The sequence below is a fragment of the Neophocaena asiaeorientalis genome, unplaced genomic scaffold, assembly GCF_003031525.2.
Source record: "Neophocaena asiaeorientalis asiaeorientalis breed wild unplaced genomic scaffold, Neophocaena_asiaeorientalis_V1.1 scaffold110, whole genome shotgun sequence".
In the NCBI taxonomy this organism is placed as follows: Eukaryota; Metazoa; Chordata; class Mammalia; order Artiodactyla; family Phocoenidae; genus Neophocaena; species Neophocaena asiaeorientalis.
The window spans coordinates 7930944-7947652 of record NW_020175053.1 but is presented as its reverse complement, the minus strand read 5'-3'; the positions used below and the strand labels follow the sequence as shown (position 1 = coordinate 7947652).

Below are 16709 nucleotides of genomic sequence, written 5' to 3'. Positions count from 1 at the left end.
GGCCTGGGCTCAGCACCTCCCGAGCTATTCCCCTCTGTGAGGCGGGGGTGGGGGTGGGGGTGGGGGGTCTCGGGCCCGTCCCTCCCCCGAGGAAGCTCTCCAGCCAGGCCTTCCCTGCCTGGCCTGCCTTTCTTGTCTACCTCACCCCCAGGCCCACTCCAGGCCCCTCTGTCAAGAAGCACCCGCTGACTGCTGGCCCGATGGGCTGCTCCCGACTGGCCTTACCCTGGCTGCAGGTGGGCTCAGCGCCTGTCCGGGGGACCGCCTCTGCTGGCCAGCAGTGCGGCTCTGCTGGAGGGCCCTCGGGGGCCGTCTTCACCTGCTCGCTGCACCGCGGCTCCTGGGGCAGGAAGCCCGTGCCCTCTGCCCCTCCTGCCAGCTCTTCTTCCTCTGTGGAAACACAGCACGGCTATGGGTGACACGCCCCCCACCCTTGGGATAGGGGCCTCCACCTCCACCATGGCCGCGCAGGGGGTCCGCTGGAACAATCGCCCGGGTGGGGCCAGGCTGCTACCAGCAGGAAACCGCTCACCCCTGTGGACATGCTACGAACCTGACACAGCGGGGGCCCCACCCCAGCTCACAGGAGTGGCCACTGGAACCGAACAATCCAGCTAAGGACAAAGTAGATGGAGCGGTGGCAGGCCTGGCACCCTCCCGCCAGGCCACACCTTCCAGGCGTGAGGAGGGGGCTGGGAATCAGCCTCCGTGGTGCCAGGTGGTCAGTCGGCACAGGTGTGCCTGCCCCCAGGGCCCCCGGCCACGTCCGGCCTCTTTGCACTCCCATTCCTCCTCCTTCCCCTTGAGGCCTGGACTCTCCTGCCACGCCGGCCATGACCCCAACACCCAGCCGCTCCCCACTTGGGGTGACGCTGGCCCCTCCCTGGCTGGGCAGGACAGATGGGCCTCCTGCCTGTCAGCTCCAGCTCCTGGAGGACAGCACCTGCCCTGCTGCCTGGCCAAGAGCCACGCCCTCCCTTCTCGGTTCTGACTGCCCGGCAGTCAGGGTCACAGCCTCTTCGTTCCCAGGGTCCAGCTCCACACACTGCCACAGGCAGGGATGAGCTGCCACAGGCAGGCATGAGCCCCGCAGGCAGGGATGAGCCCCTTGGAGCTGCCCTCCTGGGCCCCGCGGAGCAGAGCTGCCCTCCTGGGCCCCGCGGCAGGAATGGGTCACTGCACTGGGCACGCACCCACGATGCGATGCAGGCCCGGTGGCTGTCTGGTCCAGGGCCTTCCATAGGTGGCAAAGCCCTGCCTGGCTGGGCCCAACACTGAGGGCCTGGCCAAGCGACCTGGAGCGGCTGCTTGGGTTAGGGGAGCGGGCAGGGGGCTACCTTGCTGTGAGCAGTCTACAGGCCAGGCTGGCAGGAAGCGAAGTCTGCCCTCAGGGGGCAGGTATCAGTCCCTCCTGCCCCCAGGGCACGGTCCGGCCTCCCTTCTTGATGGGTGGCCAGAGGAGGAGGGACACTCGAGGCAGGGAAGTCCAGCAGAGACTCAAGCACGTGGAGATGTGCTTCCTAGGCCAGGCGGCCCCGTGAGGAGGACCACAGCGCGGTGGTGGGGGTACCAACGGGGAGGGCACCTGCCTGGTGCCTCAGCCTTCAGGGAAGAGCTATCCGGGGCTCCCCGAGCCCCCAGGCCTCAGGCTCTGTGGAAGCAGGGGGACGGGCTGGAATCCTGAGCCATCGGGGCAACTCTCCCTGCTCTCTAGGCAGACTCACAGCCTGGCCGCTGAGTCCCCAAGGCCCAGTGTCCTGGAGGCGCCCCTGACCCAGGCTCAGACTCTCCCTGGCTTCTTGACTGGCACGAGGCCGGCACTGTGGCCCCCTCAACCCCGTCCGGCGGGCGGCACCCTGCACAGACAGGTGCTCCCTGCCCTGAGTCCTGACCCAGCTGGTCCCACGGCCTGGAGCCCCCACTCCCCACCCCTGGAGCCCTGACCACCTCAGCAAGAGGGACCCTCAATCACTCATGGGCCAGGCACCGTCAGCAAGAAATCCGGTCCTGGCCTGTGGCGGGCAGACACCCAAGGAGACAGGGAGGTGAGCAGACGGGGGCAGCGATGGGCAGTGTCAGGGCCCCTCTTGGGGGACGCACAGTGGAGGAACAGAGGAACCAACAGCTGGCGAGAACCTGAGGCCACCAACAACCTGAGAGCGCCCAGGGGACCAGCTGATGGCCTGACGCCCCCGAAGTTCTGATCCTCTGGGGCAGGAGTCAGGCGGGGGCGGCGACAGGCCAAGGGACAGCAGCCAGGTCTTCGTGGAGTGAGTGGCTTCCCTGGGCCGTGGATGGTCATTGCTGCCACCCTGTGAAGTCACCCCCAGCAAAACCCGCCTGTAGGGCCGTGCTCACCGTCTGCCACCGTTGCTCTGCTGGGTGTGGACAGCGAGACACATGGGACAGCAGAGAGGAGGAGATGCCCAGGCCACTGGGTGGAGCCGCACCTGTGGTCCTTCGGCCTCAGAGGCTCCTCCCTAAACACTCGGCTGCAGGGGCTACCTCAGGGGAGGTGACTGTCTCAGGCCGTGGTCAGCACCGCTGTGACTGGCTGGGTAGAGGGTCCCTGCACTTCCCCACCTTCAGAGCAAACTAGGGACCCATGAGGTTGGGGGCCTGGGCCCTCAGCCTCCATCTGGGCAGAGCAGCCTGTGGCAGCAGCGCTCCTGGTCATGGCTAACCGGGCTTCCAGGTCTGGCTCCGGCCGGGCACTCCCGCTAGGACTGACTGTCCCCTTGTTCAGATGGGTCAGGAAATGACATGGCCGAGCCTGCATGGTGGACAGTAGCACCCCAGCTGTGGCCCTCCATGTCGATGGCTCCTGGTGGACAGGTAAGCCTGGCCTTCAGGGACGAGCAGGGATGTGCGGGCAGGTGGGAGCCCGGCCCCGGGTCAGCGGAGCAGGGAGGGAGAGGTGCAGGGTGTGTGTGCGTGTGTGTTTGTCCTGAAGCGTCTGCCCTCCCTGGTCTGCTGGCTGCCCCCGCCTGTGGGCTGCCGTTCCCATTCCCAGTGGCATCTAGATTTGGAAGGAACTGGGGCTCCCTCCTGCCGACAGAGCCCCCAGCCCCATCCTTCCGCAGCCCCCGCCTCAGCCTGGCCAGCTTCCGTCTGCCTCGCCCCGGGGCGCAGGGGCTGGGCAGGTCTGCCCCACAGCCCAGCAGGCACCCAGGACTGCTCACAGGCCTGAGAGGTCTCGTGTGCACTGGGGTCAGGACCCCCTCCCCACTCCTGAATCCTCGTGGGAGGAGAAACATGGTGAGGTGGGTGCTGTGCGGGTGGGGTGGGGTGGAGACAGCTTCTCAGGGATCACCAGGCTGGAGGCGCCCACACTCTCCATGCAATGAGCAGGACTTGCCGCTGGCTGGCAACGGGGTCTGGGCCCTGCTCTGGCCCAGCCGGGCCTCACCACCAGGTGAAGGGGATGGGACTCACCTGGGCCCGAAGAGGACATGCTGGGGGTGGCCTCAGGCCTGTGTGGCCGTGGGGGCCCGGGATCCTTGGACGGGTCTGGGGTAGAGCCTGACACCGAGGGAGGACAGGTGACAACAGCCGGGGTGGCAGCCTGCGCAGGACGAGGCTTGGTGTGGCTATCGCTGGTTCGCTGCGGGGTGTCTGTCGGCGTGGGGTCGGGGGCTGCAGGGGCCACAGCTGTAGGGAAGAAGTTCTCTCGGCTGTCCTTAGGGTGCTTTGGGGTGGTGGGTGTGTCCCCTGTAGCCTGGGAGGACAAAGGGGAAGTGAGGGAGGCCAGCCAGGCAGGCCTGAGTCCACGCTATCCCCCAGGACACCTGTCATGGTGCCCCACTCTGGGCCCCAATGCTAGCAGGGAGGCCCACTCTGCCAACTCGGGACACCGCTGGGGGCCCAGAGTTCGTCCCTAGGAGAACTTCCAGGTCACGCTGGCAGAGGCTCAGTGGAGGGGCATCAGGCTGGCCGGGATCTTCACCCTCCCACTCCTGGGTGCCAACCATGACCCGGGGCACAGGTCGGTGGCCCCCAAGGGGGGACTGCAGTATGGGAGGTCAGTCTTGGAGGGCGACTTCCCAAGGCCACTGGTGGAGGGGTCCTGAGACAGCCGGGATGACACCGCAAGAGTCAGCTCCTGGGCTTTGTGCAGCCCCAAACCCACAGCACCCGAGGCGGCCCCAAGCGTGGCCCCTGCCGGCAGCCTGGCCTCGGCTGCCCCGTGGTTCCCCCACCACAGGCCGTTGGTTCTCAGGGAGCCGGGCCCTTCAGGGCCTCCCCATCTTTGTGCACACAGTTCCCTCTGCTGCTAGGCCTTTTCCACTTTGCACCTGAAGCCCACTCCCCAGATGGTGTGAGGGCCACGGCTCCCTGAGAGCAGCTGCGAGGTGGGGCAGGGGCTCCGCGCGGCCTCTGGCAGCAGAGCTGAGGGCTGCACCCTAGTGCCTGAGCCACATCCCAGCCTGCAGGCTACCAGCCCCAGGCCCACCATACTTGGAGCCAGCCCACACCAGGGCCGTGGGGACCCCTGCTCAGGGCTGCAAGTGCGGGAGCCTCATGCCTGCTGGGAGCACGCCCCATCCCCAGCTTCACGGGGTGCGGTCAGCCCGGCGACTCTGCTGTGCAGTGAGTGTCTGGGATGAGCCCAGACCTCCAGTGGGAGGGTGGGCAGGACAGGACCTGTCTGTTGTGGGCAGACACATGGGGAAGGTGGGTGCTGTGTCCCTGTCCTGCGGGAGCCACGGGTGATGGCACTCAGCCTCTAATTATGTCCCGAGCACCCTCCTGGCATGTGCCGGGCCGTGTGGCAACTCGGAAATGCCTCCAGCAAAATGGACACAAAATGGGTGGGAGCAGTGGCTCCCAGGGCCGTGGCCGCCTCCCCCGCAGCACTGGCCAGAGGCGGGCCCAGGACAGCTGTGACCGACATGGTTGTCATCCCTGAGGTCGCTTCCTAGGCTCCTCTGACAGGCCAGGTCCCAGCTGGGTGCTGGTCCTCCGTGGGCCTCCATCTCCCCATGTCCCCTCCTTGCCCTTGGCTCCTGCCAGCTCAGCACCCCCTTTTACCTCAGACCAGAGACCAGTTAAGGGGGAAGCTGTCTGGAGGTTTCCTGTGTGGTTCTATCATTTCAAGCACCTTAAAAGTCTGCATCAGAAACAGCCCTCCTTTCTCTGGAGTGATCACTGCCCACCTGCCCCAGTCTGGGTTGGTGGAGGAGGCAGGAGGGGGACCCCTGGGCCCGACCCTGCTCTGGGGCACTGGGCAGTCGTTTCTGTCCCACGGAGCAGAGGTTGTGACGAGGTGGCTGCACTGTGAACTCTGCTGCCTTGGCAATAGCAGGGCGGTGGGGACTGCCGGCAGGGGGATACCTGTCTCCAGGGATTCCTGTCCTCAGCTGGGGGTCTGGCCCACCTATGTGGCCCACAGTCCACTTCGTGAAGGTTGAACCCCTGGGCTTCCTCAGACCCAGAACCCAGGTGGGGTAGTGGCCCGATGCCCCACTCCACTGAGAAAAAGCCCATCTGGACACCGAGGGGCAGCCAGCCGCTGAGGGACTAGGACACGACTCCCCGGCTGCAGCTGGACGCCCACTGCCCTGAGCTCCTGCCTCTGGACTCCCTCATGACACCCTTCCCCAGGGGGCCCAAAGAAGAGTGATGACTGGGAAGGCCGGGCCTGCTGCTGGGGCAGGGCAGTCAGGACGCCCCTGGGGACAAAGAGGCCGCACCTACCCAAATGGCACGTACCTGCCCTTTGACCTAGTGACCTGGCCCGGGACCATCCCCACCTGTGGCTCACCTGACCTGGCCCCTGCCCCAGCCCACCCTCTCCACCCAACAGCAGGGAGTCTTCCCAAAACACGATGCTGGACAAACACCAGGACCCCCGCCCACCCTGCTCCTATCAGCCCCGTATCCCGGCTCCACCTCTGTGCAGAGGAATGACCTTTCCAGTTGAAGTCGACTAAGTAGGGAACATCCTCCCTGTTTAGAGAAAAGGTGCGGAGGTGAGGGGACCTTCGTGTCACACGCCCAGTCAGAGCTGGGGTCTGGTGCACCCCCAGGCGGGTTGTCAGGGGCTCCTTCAGGGCCTGAGGCTCAGCTGCCCATCTCCCCTGGGCCCACCTGACCAGCCTGCAGCCCGGGGCGGGCTCTGTATGACGAGGCTGGCACAGGCAGGGTCACGCTTACCTGTCTCTGGGCGGCGGCCCCAAGGTGGACCTGACAGAACTTCACGGCCTGCTCCAGGGCAGCCTCCTCGTCCACCTGAGCAAGGAGATGCCCAAGGTCAGAGGGCAGGGGCCTCGGTGGCCAGCCTTCCCCCGGCCCCTGGTGTTTGAGGACAGCTCCCAGGGTAAGCCCTCCCACCGCTGCTCCCCCCAGGACCCCAGCCCTGTCTCCCAGGCCCATCTGCCAGGGGCACTGCTCTGGGCCCAGATGGCCAAGCCACGTTCATGTCTGTGGCTGTGCTATTTCATCCTCGGGGGCTGAGGCTGGCAGACTCTGAGCCAGAACCTGCCCCTCATGTGGGCAATGAGGCCGGAGAGACCTGGGGGTCGCCCTGGATGAGCAGCAGACAGGGCATGAGGGAGACAGCCAGCCTGGAGTGGTGAAAGGGCCCGCCCTCACCAGCAGGGAATGCAGGGCTTTTTTTCTAGTTTATCAGCAACAAAAAAAGTTACTGCTGGATGCTTGTGAGGTGGTGATAAGACAGACACACTCACGAGCTGCAGTGCAAATTAACACAAGTTAAAGGGAAAACAGTGTATCAAGATGGTCACCCTGTATGAACCAGTCACAGTGCAGGGTTCTTCCTGTGGAAAGAACCTATTTTTCTCTAAATAGAGAAAAAAACGTGTGCCTAATGGAGTTTTTAAAAAAGAAACAGAATAAGAAGGGCTCCTCCACTGCAGCCCCCTACTCGGGGGCCCCGACTCCCTGTGCCAGACTTGACAAGATTTCTGCAAAGTGGCTTCCTTTCCTTTATGGGTGAATATAAACATTTAAAAGCATGTTGTTTTACTTTTGCTTTTTGGTATATGTTTCCCCAGGTTTACTAACGTTTAGTTGACAAATAAAATTGTAACATATCTGAACCTATCTCGTGCTTACAGTAGAAAACCTCAGAGGTGACCAGGAATGACTCTGAAAGCCCACCCCGGGCGGCCTGGCCGTGATCACGCTTGGGAACAGAGCTGCCAGGCCCGCCCCAAGGCCACCCACCTGCCTGATGAGCATGTAGCTCTCGGACATGATCCTCTCGATGCGGCCCAGGTCATAGGCCACGCCCTTCTGGCCCTGCTGCCACACTCGGTAGGCGTCCAGCAGGAGGGTCTTGCCGGACTCCGTGTCCTCCAGGAGCTTCCTCTTGCGGCTAGGCCGTGGAGGTGCCTCCTCGGGGTGGCTGCCTGTCCTGGGTCCAGGGGTGGCGGCCGGGGCAGCGGCGGCGGCTGGTGGGGCCGGTGTGGGCGGGCTGGGCTGCTGCCGGGCGCTGATGCTCAGCTCCTCCAGGGACAGCTCGGCTGGCCGGCTCTCGGGGCCCCAGTCTCTTGGGGGGCGGCCTGGCTGCAGGGGTGGCGCCCGCTCCGAGTCTGAGCCACGGGTGGCGGCCTCCCCCGTGTCCATGGGCTCTGTGGGGCCTGCCCGGGGGCTCTCATTGTCCTTCCACTCCCCGCCCTGGTCTGCACCATCTCCTGCATGCACAGCCACAGGTCGGTGGTTGTGGGGGCCTGCTTTGCCCCCTGGCTCGGCCCCTGGCCCTGAGCCATCAGCCAGAGGAGGCTTCTTGGGGTGCGGGAGGCCTTCCTGGCCACCCTCAGGACTGGCCTTGTGGGAGACGTCGGTGGTCATCCTGGCTCCAGGGAAGCCACAGGCCTTGGGCCCTGGGCGTTCTGACCCCTGTGAGGAAACCAATGGTAAGACTCAGTGTGTCTGGTGTTTCTGCCACAAGAAAGCACCCTTGGGTGCCAGGTTTGCCCACCCACCAAGGCCACTCAGGCTCTGCCCATCTGCCCGCTGGCCAGGGCTGGGCCTGGAGAGCTGCCTGGGAAGGCCCTCCCGACTCTGAAGCTCCGGCCTTGACGGGGGCCGATGAGGCTTTGGAGATGGCTCTGCTCTTGAGGACCAGCTGGCCCTCGCCAAATGGCTTCTCTATGTGCGGGCGCCTCGCGGGGAAGTGACCTGCCAGGGCCACCAAGTGTGCTCACTGCAGAGCCGAGTCCACCCTGAGCCCCTGCACCAGGGACCAGCCAGTTCTGCTGGGCAGGGGGGCATTGTAGCCAGATGGCCCTGGCTCCCAGCGGCCCTGCCTGCTAGGCTGGTGACCAGCCTCCGGGCCCTCAGGGTACCCAGCTGTGAAGAGGGACCGTGTGTGCACCAGCTCCTGGGGGCTGGCGGGTGAGGGTGCGGGGCCACTGGCTTTGCCATCTGCTCCACTGTGAGAGCTGCTGTCTCCTGAGCTGGTCCTGCCGGGCGGGGCTGCCTCAGAAGCCTCACCACCTTCCTCACCAACCACGAGCTCACTTTAGCCAAGCGCGTCAGTGCCTCACACGAGGTGATTGCCAGTTCCTCTTTGAACTGACCTTCCCACCTGGGGAGGCAGGTGAGTACTGCCCACAGGTGGGGGTGTGGGGACCTGCCCAGGGTGGGCGGGGTGTACCTCCGAGAGCTCACTCAGTGTGTCCTCCAGCACCTTCACAGTAAGGATGAAGGCCCGCTGAGCCAGGACCTGGCGGTCGGCATCTCGCAGATACTTCCTGCAGGCATGCGGGGGTGGCCAGAGCATCAGAGCTGGATGGTGGCCCGTGCCCCTCTGAGTCCCACCCGCCTGGGGCCTGCTCCCCAGAAGTGTTCCCCGAGCCTCCTCCTCCTCGCCCAGCACTGTGTCCTGGGCCCCCCCGAGCTGGGCTGTGAGCCCCAGGGGCGGGGCGGGGCAGGCCAGGCTCAGTGAGCTTGGGGGCCCCCGGCTTCTCTCCCACAGGCCCATCTCTAGGGAGCTCCAGGCCCCTGCTGAAGCCCCCACCCTAGCCCCTGGCATGGCTCAGGTGAGTGCGACAGCGAAGAGGTGAGGCATGGTGCTGGCAGCAGGAGGCCTTGCAGCCGGGCCACTCCACGTCTGAACTGTGTCTCTCCTGGGACCCCCCTCCCCGCAACCACTGCAAGTGGCGGCTATCCCTCAGTCCTATCTGTCCCAAGAGGTCTCTGGTTACCTCTGAAGCCCAGGCCCCCTGTGGCTCGGCCCACTATTACTGGCCTTCACCTGGGGACCCTGGCTGTCATTTGGACACCTGTTGTCCCCACAAGCTGACAGCATCCCCAGGCGCCCCGAGCTGGGGGAAGCAGAAGGGCTAGCTTGTCCAGAGTCTCAGTGGGGAAACCAAACCCAGTGGGGAGAGCCCGTGCTTGCCCCGGGGAGTCTGGGGCAGGGGCGCTGGTGTTTGGTTTCCAGACAGCGGGACAGAGAGGGCCTTGAGGAGAAGGACTGGGTTGGGCTCCCTGCTTGTGTAGACGCCCCAGGCAGACGGGGCCGAGCGGCTCCAGGCAGTACGTGCTTGTGCTCTGAGCCACGGCAGTGTCAGCCGCCACTGCAGGGCTGACCGCACGCTGGACTGGGCCGGCCGGCCGGGCGGCTGCACTCACTTGCCCTGGTCCGGGGTCCGCTGCAGCATGGAGGAGACCTTCAGCAGGGTGCTGTGGTCCCGGAGCTGGGCCAGCACCTTGAGCAGCAGCACAATGGAGCGGTTCATGTGCCAGGCAAAGCTGCCCGGCCGGTCGATCTCGTCCACGGGGATCCGCCAGATGCCCTGCGGGATGGACGCGGCGGGCATGAGAGGAGGGCCGCTGCGACCAGAGCCTGCCCTGGGGCCCAAGGGGACGGGAGTACGGCCCCCCACCTGCTTCCTCCCACAGATGGGGGGCAAGGACGTGTGCATAGTTCTGCACCCTCCTCTTCCGAAAGGCTGCACGGCCTCCGTTTACTTGATCGGCTCCCACGGGAAGCAAACGGGTTGCACCTGGTCAAATGGCAGGACTGGGAGAAGCCGGGGCCTACGCGTCTCCTGCACAGGTGCTGACAGCGTGGGACCTGTTCCTAGAGGGAAACTCTAGGAACTCGTGAGGCCGAGGGTCAAAAGGTGCCGCCATACCACGGCAGCTGTGCTGGCCAGACAGGCCCAGGCCTGGGCCCCACCCATGGCTCTCCCTCCAGCAGTGGCCAGAGATTCGCAAGCCTGCCGAAAATGACCAGCAGCTCCCAGGATGCCGGGTTCCCTCAACACACCTTTGCCAGCACTTTGCTCTGGCTGGGATCCCCTCCCCACTTCCCCCATGGCTAACTCCACTGTCTGACGGCTGAGCGGGGGCAGGACTGGCTCTGGGGAGCCCCACTGCCATCTCCCCCCCGGCCGTGCTTAGCCCACCGCTGTACCCGGCACCCTGCCTATCACCACCCCCAAGGTCTGGTTCCCTGAGGTGCCCCCCCACCAGCATGGGGTCTGACACCCGCTCAGACCCAGTCAAGGTGAGGTGAAGCCCAGGATGGCTGAGGGAGAGAATGACAAGTGAACAGAAGCTCACACCTCTGAGCCATATCTCTGGGGCAGGTTCCCAGATGGGTCCCTGCAGCTGACCCCTGGAGAAACTCCTGCCCAGGAAGGACAGAGCCGTGAGCGCCGCTGCCTCTCCAATGTGCGGCCCACGGCAGGGTGTCCAGGCAGAGCCCCTCTCAGGGCCCTATTCCCGTGGAAGCTGGAGGACGGTCCACGGCACCCTCCCTGCTCCAGCAGCCCTGGGAAGGAAGCCAGAGCCCCTCCAGGCCTGAGCCATTTGGGCAAGAGAGGAGCTTGAGGGCTTCCCTGGTGGTGCAGTGGTTAAGAATCTGCTGCCAATGCAGGGGACACGGGTTCGAGCCCTGGTCCAGGAAGATCCCACATGCTGCGGAGCAACTAAGCCCGTGCGCCACAACTACTGAGCCTGCGCTCTAGAGCCCATGCTCTACAACAAGAGAAGCCACTGCAACGAGAAGCCCATGCGCTACAACGAATAGTAGCCCCAGCTCGCCGCAACTAGAGAAAGCCCGTGCACAGCAACAAAGACCCATCGCGGCCAATAAATAAATAAATGTATAAAAAAAAAAAAAAAGAGAGGAGCTTGAAACCCTCAGGGCTGAGTCCCCGCAGCCTGCACGCCTGGTCCCCGGGCTCACAGTGGACACGGAGGGCCCGCCCGGGCAGGCTGGGCCCCCGTCCAGACAAAACCAGGGGCCCGAGGCCACCCTCTCCCTGTGGCACTAACACCAATGCTGCATCTCCTACTGGGTGGGCGTGGCTTCTGCAGCAGTTCGGGGAAAGCTGCCACTGGAGAGGACGAGGGACAGCCAGAGTGGCCCAGGCACCCCGCCCCCAGGTGTGATGGCAGTGGCCAGGAGGGTGCCAGGCCCAGCAGTATAAGACCAAGGAAGGGCCCGCCCCACCAAGGCACTTCAGACATCACCGTGGTCCCCACCACAGCCTGCAAGGGGCGGTGACACAAGGCATCTACCTGTTTTTTTTTCCCCTTGGGGTGAGGGTGCCAAAACGAGCCGAGGCACACGCTGAGAAACTCCCTGGACGGCACGGTGTCCCTCCCTTCCCCTGCCACAGTGGGCTAGCCTCCCGCCACTGCCAGCCCACTGGGAATTGCCAGGCAATGCCTCAATAAAGACAATTTCCGGGTGACACTGAGAGGGGTCTGCCTGCCACCTGCCCTGTCACACGGAGGCAGTACCCGCTGCCCGGCTCACCCTCTGGGACTGCTCTCCCCGCCCGGCACTGACGGTCTGGTGCATCACGATCACGGACGTTTCCAGGCAGACAGCTGGCTGAATCTGCTTGCTGTGTAGGTGGGAAGCCTGGGCCAGCAAGGGGCAGCCCGCCCCCAGCCACACTGCTGGACAGCAGCCAGCCCGGAGGCATGGGGCCCCTCCCGCCTCAGCCACTGACTCAGCCTGCTGAGCAGCCCCTCCTCGGGCAGCCAGGACACAGCCACCAGGACAGGTCCAGTTTGCATCCCTTCACACAAGAGTTCAGCAGCAGAGGCCCCCATGCACCCACCCAGAGGGCACGTGTGCAGGCCCCAGGGAGGGCAGGGAGCGCACTGGGACGGAGAAGAACGGGGGCAGCAGAGCGTGAGAGGAAGACTGGCTGCGCTGGGGGGCCTGAAGGACAGGCCAAAGCAGGATCCCAGCGAGCAGGAGCCACGCAGCAGACAGCCCACAAGGAGAGTCCGGGACAGGGTGCCTCGAGGGAGGGAGGCAGCTCTGGTGCCAGGCGGGGCTGGGGGGCCACGACTCAGGCTCCCTCCTCACTGTGCCCTCCCCCAGACTCCCCTCTCCCAGGCGGCAGGCACTCCATCCTGGCAGGGATGCCGCCTGCTTGGAGAGCCGCGGGTGGTGCAGGGGGCGCAGCGGCAGCCTCAGAGCACTCAGAAATGCCAGGACTGTGCTCAGAGCTCACCCGTGTGCCAAGAGGCTCATCTGGAGTGTCCCAGCCGACCTGCAGCCCATCAGAACGGCTCTGGGCTCCTGGCTGACAGATGAGGTCACCGAGACAGACTGCAACCACCTGAATAATGCATGGAGCCCCAGACTCTGGGCCGAGTGCTTAATACCAGTTACCAAACCCTCCATGCAGCCCCGAGAGCCGGGCATCCTCCTGCTGCTCTTGAGGAAACCGAGCTGCAGCAGCTGAGCCCCACAGCGGGGCAGGCCAGGGGTCTTGGGAGCTGGGGTGGGTTGCCCTACTTGGGGACCCTTAAAGACGTCCCCGAGGGAGCTGACGCTGGGTCAGTGGCATGGTGGGGTACCATCGAACGTGCCATCCACTTACAAGGGGGGCTGTGAAGCAAGGCGAGGCCAGAGCCTGGGCAGGAGGGCCATGAGGTTTTGGCCTCTGGTCACCGCAGCCTCGGCAGGTGGTGCCCCAGGGAAGGGACGGACAGCAGATGGCCCCACTGGCATGGAGCACTGCTCCTGGCTGCCAGGCCAAGGGCGTGCTCAGGCCCGTGGCTCACGCTGTCTCCAGCACATTGTGGTCTTAGGACAGCTTCCTCCTGGAAGGGCAGGGGCTCCTTTCCCCCCAGATTCATGATTGGCCGGCCAGTCCACACCTCCCTAACTGCCTCAGTGTGGGCCAGAAGGAGCCCCGGCTCCCTGCACCCCAGGAGGGCTGCCGGCACAGCCTCTTCATCCAACCCGGGGCCAACTCTGAGCCTGGCAGATGGAGGGCAGAGATCCAGACACAGTTCTGGTTCGCACGGCAAACCCAACCACCCTCTGCTGGGCCACCACTCGGGCCATTCTCCACGGCATACTTCAGGGTCGTTCCGGGGCTCCCGGCCCCATGTGTCACCTTCACGGACCCCACCTTTCAGTCAAGGGTCCTCCACTCCAAGGGCCCAGGCAAAGGCTCCCCAGGAAAACAAGGGACTGGGAAATGCCAGGGCAGGAAAGAAGGCCGAGAGAGGCACGGCCCAGTCAGGCTCCACTTCATCCGAGCCACACTCAGCCCCGGTGCCAGGCTTGTCTGGGAGGGGATGAGGCTCAGGCCATGGGGGCTGGGTGGAGACTCGGATTCGTCCTATGCCCACACCAGCAAGGACAGTCCGTGTGTGTGTAATCAACCCCGCCCAAGGCTGCCCAGTGACACTGGGGTGGGACCAGGACACAGGGGCCAGACCCTTTTGTCCCCCACTCTCTGCGCCCTCCCTGAAGGCTCACAAAAAAACAAGGAGTCAGCAACATGACCTGTGACTTACAGACGTCGAAATGGGGGTGCAGAGAATTAGACAGTGACACCAAGTCACTTCAGTCTTCAGCCGGGGCCTTGGAAGCCCTGCCCTCAGAGGGACGAGGGAGCCAGCGCCCTCCCCAGCACCCTGAGGGCCTCAGAGCCTTTGTGATCAAGTCCCTGGGGCCCTGTTGTGGGAGTCTTCCCGGAATCCTGGGCTCCTCCCGCTGTCCCCTGCTGCCCCACCCACGGGACTCAGATGTGGCCCCTTCCCCACTGTGCTGCCACCGGGGTCATGCCCAGCTGGGGCACCAGGTGTGGCTCAAACAGAAAGACAGAGGAGAAAGTAACGACAGCTAGGAGCACCCAGAAAGGCCGAGAAGAAGCTGCACCTAGGAGCCTCATGTAGGAAGAGAGGAGGGAAAGGCGATAGGGGACCCACAGCAGGCCAGAGGGCGGGAAGAGGTAGAAGCAGGTGGCTGGGCAGGCAACCCAGCAGGGCCTGTGTCTGCTTGGTGCCTTCCCAGGCCCAGCCCAGCCTGAGCAAGGGCTGCCACAGGGTGGTGTCAAGGGCCGACCTAGCTCTCGTGGGCAGCAGCCAGTCCTGAGGGCCTGAATCCTGTCGCGCGGCCCCCCCAGACTCTGAGCTGCCGCCGGTGGGCAGGCAGGAGGGGCTGAGTCTCTCTTGCTTCCTGGCCCCTCCACGCCCTGAATAGAGCTGGCCTTCTGGGGGGCCACCAGGCGGGCCTGCACACCCTCCACAAAAGGAATGTTCCCGGTCAAGACCACAAACCCTGGTCCCAAGTCCCCACAACCTTGGTGCAGCTCTCGGGCGGCTCTGAGGGAGTTGCCAGCGCTGCACTGGAGCCAAGGCCTGGTCAAGCCTGGGGAAGTCTGCACCCCAGATGGAGCCCCCGCAGGTGCTAGGGAGGCCCCTGGGTCCCCCAGGGCAGCTCAGCTTGGCAACTGCACAGAAAGCCAAGTGCATCCCAGGGACTGGGGGATCACATGGATGGGTCAGGCACACCCCCACAGGGGTCCATGCTGGTGGGATAGGCAGACACAGATGGCTGCCATCCAGGGCGGGGGGACAGATGAGAGATTGGAATAAGAAAAAAGGAGCTAAGAGAGCAAGAACTTCGGGGAGGGGGTTGTACAGGAAAAGCCAGGGAGGAAGCCAGAAAGGAGCAGGAACCGGAGGAAGAGGGAGGGGAGCCCCTGCCAAGTGAGGGGAAATGGGCAGCCCCCTAGAGTCGACCTCGTGACCCAAGTGTCCTGAGCAGAAGGTACAGAGGAGCGTGAATTCTTTCACCTTAATTTTTAACTCAGTAATGGAGCACGCGTATTTTCCTGCACCATCAAAAACTCCCCATCACTTAAAAGGACCCCAGTGCGTCACCCTGCAGGTGTACCCTAACTCACTCGGTCCCCTCCTGGGTGACATTTGGGGTGGAGTCTTCAGGATCATTAGGAAGAATGTCGGCTGAACAGCCTTCCCCACAGAGCTTTTCTCCCTCTCCTCGGGCTGGACCCCTCCCCACAGAGGGGACAATGGTGGGCATGCAGCAGCGGGTGCTGTCCTGGAGGCCGTGCCTGAGCTCCTGATCTAAGATGCGGAGAGCGTCCCACCTGCCCAGGCCCTCCCAGCCCCCACCTGTCCCAGGCCCACAGCATGACAGGTAAGCAAGGCCTCCCCACAGCCGCTCAGCCCAACATCCCTGTTCACGGAGAACACAATGCTGTGAGCACCCCAGGGAGAGCCCACCTCCCGGGCAGAGGGATTCCTGCAGCCCACCCCCTTGGCATGGGTGCAGCAGTGACTCAGCGCTCCGAGCAGGCGAGGCCAGGAGAGTCTGCTGGCATCCCACTCCGAGGAGCAGTGGGCTGGGGGCTGTAGGAGCAGGAGGGTGAGAGGGAGCACCTCAGCAAGAAGGGGTGTCAGGGTAGGAGCTTAGGAGCCTTTTTTCCCAGAGAAGCATAAAAACTTTGTTTCCAGGACAGCCTCGGTGCCGCAGCCCAACCCTGAGCCGAGCAAAGAAAGTGTCGGTATCTTGACTGTGAGGCCTTGAGGTCAAGAGCGGCCCTGGGGAGAATACCGGCACCCTCCACAGTCTTGGGGAGACACCTGTTACCTGTAAGCCCACGCAAACCTCCCAAGCAGCGAGACCACTCAGAGAAGAGTGGAGAGGGCAGGGCTGCATCTGGTGCCCATGCGTCCCTGGGGCCGACAGTACTCACAGGGCACCTTCCCAGCTTCTCCCACACATGACCCCACTTACACCTCCCCCGGAGAGACTAGTTCCAAGGCACACAGCCAACAGGGAGATGAGCTGGCAGCAGAACTCAGCCTACCCAGCTCTTCCCGCTCCGCCCTGCCTGCCCCCAAGTAGGGTGAACATCACAGACAGGCAGGCCAGCAGGGTATCACCTCTCCCACCGCCGGCCCAGATGGCTCCATCACCTCCAGGAACTGCCCTGGTGGAGTCCTGAGGCCTTTGGGGCCAGGACTGCGTTTCCAGGTTGCCAGCTCCCCATCTTCCTGATGCCCTGCAGAACTAAGGGCCCTGCACCTCCCACAGCAATCGGAGCCACCATCCTGCTCCAGGCCTTCGGTTAAGGGCGCGCCAGGGGCGGGCGAGGTTGAACACGCCTGGGGGCAGGAAGCCCTGCAGCCTCCTCTGCAAACCCATCAGAGCCACCTCTCTGGCCGCAGGGTTGCACAGAGGCCGCCAGGGGCGCCTTGGCCCTGCCCCCAGGAGCCGTCCAAGCTGGGCTGCGAAGGGAAAGGGATTCCCCGCGCCATCCACAGGTAATGAGTCCCCAGCAAGCGCTGGGGAAGCCTACAATTTGCCTGCGGCCGGTGCCCGCCCGTTTCCAGCCTCTTCTGCCAAATGAGATGTCGCACACGGGATCCCCAGAACTGCCAGGCCGTCCGTCCCCTCCCCCTCCGGGGAGAGGCAGAAATGACAAACAACTAAGAGC

At 64.4% G+C, this 16709-nt stretch overlaps 1 protein-coding gene and 1 long non-coding RNA gene across 6 annotated transcripts in view; one reads left to right on the top strand and one right to left on the bottom strand.

Annotated features, from left to right (window-relative positions):
* The window catches only part of CABIN1 (calcineurin binding protein 1), a 98563-nt gene that overhangs the window by 2403 nt on the left and 79451 nt on the right, over window positions 1-16709 (bottom strand). For 2 of the 5 annotated variants that reach the window (XM_024763761.1, XM_024763759.1), the window contains exons 30-35: window positions 9604-9767; window positions 8624-8720; window positions 7189-7863; window positions 6157-6231; window positions 3436-3718; window positions 226-390 (exon numbers count right to left, since the gene is read on the bottom strand). In XM_024763761.1, the coding sequence (XP_024619529.1) occupies window positions 226-390; window positions 3436-3718; window positions 6157-6231; window positions 7189-7863; window positions 8624-8720; window positions 9604-9767 (1459 nt within the window). The other 3 variants (XR_003005753.1, XR_003005754.1, XM_024763760.1) reach the window with 3 other exon arrangements.
* LOC112412213 (uncharacterized) overlaps window positions 11912-16709 on the top strand; it is a 16513-nt gene continuing 11715 nt past the window's right edge. Inside the window, exon 1 of the long non-coding RNA XR_003005755.1 lies at window positions 11912-16536. This is a non-coding gene — a long non-coding RNA (uncharacterized LOC112412213). The remainder of the gene's footprint in view (window positions 16537-16709) is intronic.